General features: G+C 63.4%; 1 protein-coding gene across 1 annotated transcript; it reads right to left on the minus strand.

Annotated features, from left to right (window-relative positions):
* Nucleotides 1-582: 582 nt before the first annotated feature.
* On the minus strand, nt 583-4,396 carry CHKB (choline kinase beta; the record flags this gene model as incomplete). Its single annotated transcript, XM_038756101.1, has 11 exons — nt 583-1,160; nt 1,548-1,629; nt 1,890-1,993; nt 2,150-2,258; nt 2,351-2,438; nt 2,583-2,641; nt 2,945-3,049; nt 3,315-3,448; nt 3,655-3,768; nt 3,930-4,038; nt 4,215-4,396. Coding segments are annotated over 11 exons (1,143 nt in total), but the record flags the coding sequence as incomplete, so codon positions are not given.
* Nucleotides 4,397-5,591: the final 1,195 nt, after the last annotated feature.

A 5,591-nucleotide genomic window follows, 5' to 3' on the forward strand; every position in this document is an offset into this window, starting at 1 on the left:
TCCCAAATTGGGGCTGAGAAACCAGAGGCGGGGGCGGAGCCCGAGCCCGAGCCCCCTGCCCCGCCGGCGCTCCGGCCTGCCCTGCCGAGGGGAGGGGGCCCGGGGGCCTGAAGGTTGCCCGAAGGTCCTGGTGGTCTCACGTGGGGTGGGGGGTTGCGGGAGGAGGTGCTAAAAATACCTGATCTGGGGGAAAGGGCAGTAGAAGGAGGAGGGGCAGTAAAGTGAGGCAGTGCCAACAGCAGCTCCCATAGGAAAAAAAAAAGTGGGCGACACCTTCCAGGCCTCGGCTAGGGACTAAGTTTTGCCTAAGAGTAAGTGGGTCTGGGTGGCAGCCCCCCCCCCCCCCCCCCAGCTGGCCTGCTGGCTCAGGGGCACGGCTGCCCTTTTCCCCCCTCCCACCCCCAGCCCGCTGGCACTGGGGATCCTGGAAAGAATGACGGTCCAAGAGTGACCGGGGCTTGGGGCAGCGTGGGATTCGAGTGGAGGAGGGACGGAGTGCCCAGAGGAGGAGGGGTGGATGATGGGGAGGGGGGAAGGACTTTGGGAGGAGCAGAAGACAGGGCACAGAGGGACACACACAGCTCAGGAAACATTCAGATTTATTGGTCGTAAGGTTCAGCTCCAGAGCATGGCTGGGGGTGGGGGGCAGAGACCACACAAAGCAGGGGTCCAGTAGGGTGAACAACTGCAACCTGCTTGTCCCCCTCCACCCTTCCCTCCTCGCAGTTTGGCCACTGGCTGGAGAGGTCACAGAAGCCCCAGTAAAGATTCAGGAGTTTCCAGCAGTTGGTCTGGTCCTACTGGACCTTGGTCCGGTCCTACTGGAACTTGGTCCCTTGTCAGTGGCCCCCGCCCCGCCAGGCTCAGATCCATCACAGCCCGCTGTTCGCCCTCTCTGCCTCCCTCCTCCACTCCCGTTCTCAGACCTTCCCCAGTCCCAGCCTGAAGGGATACAGAGCTCCAGCCTTGGTCCACTCTGGGAGAGGGAGGGTGGGAGGTGAGAGGGGGAGGCCAGTGCCGGGGGCCATCCCCTGTCCCTTGCCTGGGAGGGGGCACAAGCGTTGCGGCTGGCAGGGCCACAACAACCCTCCGGTAGGGCAGGCTCAGGTCAACTGCGCCTTCTGCTGGAAGTAAGCCTGGAAACGGGATTGGGCATACTCCTGGGGAGAAAGACAGAAGGTCACCACCTCACCATGGATGGGAGGAGATGCCAGCTCCTTCAAACTCCCTCGGAAGGGCAGACCCTTGCCCAGGCTGGCCCATGCCCCAGATTCCCAATCTATGGGCTGGGTTGAGCCAGGTCAGGAAGGAGCCCTACCATACCACACTGGGGTTGGTTTCTGGGGCAGGGGCACTGAGGAGATGGGAGATGTGGGCTGTGGACACCACCACCAAGGCAGCAATAGCTGAAATAGATATCCAGGACCTCCTCTCTCTCTGTCCCTCCAAATGCAGCCCAGTCCCTACCCCCTTACCTCTCCCCAAAGCAGCCCAACCCTCCAGATCTTCACCCTCACAAAATGCCATCCAAGCCCTGCCCCACTCACCAGGTACCCAAACTCGATGGTGGACATGGTGGCCTGCAGGATGGACCAGAGTCCCCAGAAGAAATGTGAGGCTAAAGCAAATCTGAAAAGGAGGAGGATGAGAGGTTGGAAAGCAGAGAATGAGTGCTGCTGTGCATGGCGCTGAGCAAGACTCATTGAACAGCCTGGGTCCCTGCTGCATCTCTTCAGGGACCAGGACTTCTGGGGATGGGGAGCAAGTGGGCTCATAACCCAACCTGCTCTGTTCACCGAAAGCTCCTAGGCCCATCCCCCTGGCTCCCAAACCGGTGCCCCCAAGGTGTCTCCCCCCACACCCCGACATCCTTACCCTGCCCCTCTTACCGGTTGATCTCCAAGATCATCTCCTCCTCCAAGCGCTCTTGTTCCTCAGGGGAGGGGGTCACGCCCCCCAATGCCTCTGACAGATAATGACGGATAAAGTGCAACTGCGGGATAGAAAGGGACCATGGATCGGGGGGAAATCCCGGGGCACCTTCTCTCGGCCTTAATCATCACCGTGGACCTGGAGGCCCTTCCAGCCCCGGGGTCAGAGTCAGGGTCAGATCCACAGCCCCATGAGGGCTCCCGACCCGTCCCTATACCTGCTGGCTCCGGGATGGGTAGTCAGAGAGCCGGGCGCGGTAGAATGGCCACTGGTCATGACTGTAGTCGTAAACCCACTCACAGAAATGGTTCCCAATGTCAAAGCCCCTGGAGCAAGGAGTCAAAAAGAGATTAGTTCCTCCTTCTCCCAGCTCCACCCCCATCCCCTCATCCCTGTCCCCACAAACCCCTTGTCCCACCTGTAATTGTAGCTGCTGTACTCAAAGTCGATGAGCATGAGTCGGTCAGAGGAGTTAGTGTCGCGCCCCGAGAGCAGCAAGATGTTTCCTGGGGACGGGGGCATTCTAATCAACCCCAGGGAGCCCACCCCCTCTCCCAATCACCCAGCCTCTTTTTGCCCCAGCCCTTCCCTGCCCCTCTTCTCTGGACCCCCCCAACCCCCCAACCCCTTTCCTCTGTGTCCCCTCTCACCTTCTTGCACGTCATTGTGACAGAAGACCACAGGCGATGGGGTTGACTCCAACAGCTGCCTGGACAGGAGTGACCAGGGAGTAACTAGGACCACCAGCTTGTCATCCCTGACTCTCCAGCTCTGAACCCGGTCTGAGCCCCAGGTGGCCCCTCCAGCAGCCAGGCAGAGGGCTGGGGGGAGGGCAGAGAAGGGGGTCTACCCTACCCTCTGGGCTCCCGAGGTTGACGCTCCCCTCCAGCTTCTGGGCCCTGTCCTCCAGTTACCGGCCCAGAGCCTTCTCCTTCCTATCCTGAGATGGCCGCTACTCCCGTGGCAAGAAGCCGGGGTCCCCTCGCACCCCCTCCAGCCGGCACACCCCCACCTGAGACTGAGCATCTCATCCGCCAGATGGTAAGCTTCCAGCAGGTTGAGGCTGGGCCGCTGGGCGGGGGGTCCTTGGGTCAGATCCTGGATCCGCTTCAGGTACCTGGACCCAGGGGGAACGGGGAAGACGAGGGGTCCGGGTGGGATCGATTGAGACAGCTGTCCCTGGCCCAGAAGGTCCTCCCCGGAGCCGGCTCCCCCCACATCCTCCCTTTTTCAAGCGGCGGCAACGGCAGCACGGTTGGGTCTGAGGATGGGAATGGGCAGTCCCTAGAAGTCCTCCCCTCACCCTCCCTCGACAGAGAACGGGATGGGGGAGAAAATGAAGATAACAGAGAGCATCACCTCCCCCCGCGGCCTCCACTCACCGTTCCATGGTCCCAAACAGCCACAAGGGCTCCTTGTTGAACGGCATCTCCATCCCGTGGAAACGAGCCATCTTCTCCGCAATCTCCCTGGACACCCCCGGCTCCCTCAGCTCCTGGGTCTGCAGTCGCCGGCTCTACTCCGGTCAGCCACCGGTCAGTCGGGTCAGCCAGTGCCCCATCGCCGAGGACACGGGGCTCGGAGAGTGAGGGGGAAGGGGGGCGGAAAGGGCCCGGGACGGGGGGGAGGGGGGCAGAAGCGTGTCTGGAAGGATAGATTGAGGCCGGGAGTGGGGTGTGCCAGGGGCTGGAGGGAGGGAGGGAGGCTTTGGGGGGTCTGTACCGGAATGTACTGCTCCAGTCGCCCCTCAGGGAACACGCCATACAACCGCGGGCCCAGCTCCCGCTCCGCCAGGATGGCGAACATCACGCTTTCCAGGACCAGGGAATCCACGCCCTTTGGGAGGAGCCCAGCGGCCGGGTTGGGGGAGCCAAGAGCCCCCTTCCGCGGGCCCCGGCTCCGGACCCCCCTTGCCCTGCCCGCTGGCCCTCCCCCGGCGCCCTCGCCCGCCCGGGGGCCCCGCCGGCCGCCCCGGGGGCCCCGCCGGCCGCCCTCACCTGCAGAATGGCCCCGTAGACTCTGAGCAGCACCTGGCGCGGTTCATCCCCGACGCTGGGGAGGTGCTCGGGGAGGGAGCAGCGGAACAGCAGGTTACTGAGGCCACCGCTGCGAACACGGACACGGCCCGGACGCCCTAGGACCCCGCTCCTCCGCGGCGCCACCCCTCCCCGACCGACCGCCCGCCCGCCCGAGTCGCCCGCCTCCCGCGCCATCCCGGGCCAACGGGATCCCCACGGATCCGCCGCCGCCGCCCGGGCCCGGGCCCGGGCCCGGTCCCCCACCTGACGGGGCTGACGCCCAGCTCCTCGGGCCGCACTCTCCGCCAGGCGCCCCCCAGGAACTCCCGGCACCAGCGGAAGGCCCGGAGCTCGGCCTCGCGGCTCAGGGACGAAGCTCGCCGCCGCCCCTCTGGGCCGCCCTCGGAGCCGGCCGGCCTCCCGCCCAACGCCGCCGCCGCCGCCGCCGCCGCCGAGGAGCCCTCCGCCTCCGCCGCCGCCGCCGCCGCCGCCGCCGCCGCCGAGGCCTCCATGACCCGGTTCCTCGGCTCGGCCCCGTTCGGTTTCTCTCGGCTTCCCCCTTCCCGTCCGCCAATCCCCGGGAGAAACCCAACCAGCGCAGCCAATGGGAGCGGCGAAGGGCGGAGCCGAAGATGGGGCTCGCGGGTCACCGTCCCGCCGCCTCACCGGGCCCGGCCTCGGGCCCCTCTTCCCGGGGGCCGGACGCCCTCGCCCCCCCACGTGGGCGGTTCCCGGACCTCGGAGAAGAGGCTGGCCGGGAGCCGGCTCCTCTAACCCTCCGACTCCCAGCAGCTCTCAAGAGCCCGCGCGAAGAGTGGGGCGTCCCCCGTTCCATCCATCAATCAATCAATCAATCGTATTTATTGAGCGCTTACTGTGTGCAGAGCACTGGACTAAGCGCTTGGGAAGCACAAGTCGGCAACACATAGAGACAGCCCCTACCCAACAGCGGGCTCACAGTCTAGAAGGGGGAGACAGAGAACAAAACCAAACATACTAACAAAATAAAATCAACAGAATAGGTATGTACAAGTAAGATAAATAAATAGACTAACAAATATGTACAATCATATACATATATACAAGTATATATGCATATATATACAATCTATCTATCTATAATCAATCAATCAATCGTATTTATTGAGTGCTTACTGTGTGCAGGGCACTGTACTGAGCGCTTGGGAAGTACAGAACCTGACCCTGCGGAACCCGCTTTCGTCCCAAACCGTGCCCCACACCGTGGAGTTGAAGGCGCGGCTGCGAGGCCGGGAGCTCCTGGAGCGGCTCCTCCTCGGGGGCCAACCCAACCCAACCCAACCCAACCCAACCCACCCACGGCGACAGGTGCTTCTCCGCAGCCTGGGGCCGCCTAAAACGGCGGCACTTCGGCGTGAGAGGAAGCCGGGTGCGGGGTTTTAAAGCTCCTTAACCCAGCGCGGCCCCGTCGATCCCTTCTAGATTGTGAGCCCACTGTTGGGTAGGGACTGTCTCTATATGTTGCCACCTTGTACTTCCCAAGCGCTTAGTACGGTGCTCTGCACACAGTAAGCGCTCAATAAATACGACTGATTGATCGATTGATTGATCCCTGGCCCTGACCAAGCCGTCTGCCCAGGACGGCCGCGGGGAGATGATTTT

The sequence above is a fragment of the Tachyglossus aculeatus genome, chromosome 14 (genome assembly GCF_015852505.1).
Source record: "Tachyglossus aculeatus isolate mTacAcu1 chromosome 14, mTacAcu1.pri, whole genome shotgun sequence".
Lineage (NCBI taxonomy): Eukaryota > Metazoa > Chordata > Mammalia > Monotremata > Tachyglossidae > Tachyglossus > Tachyglossus aculeatus.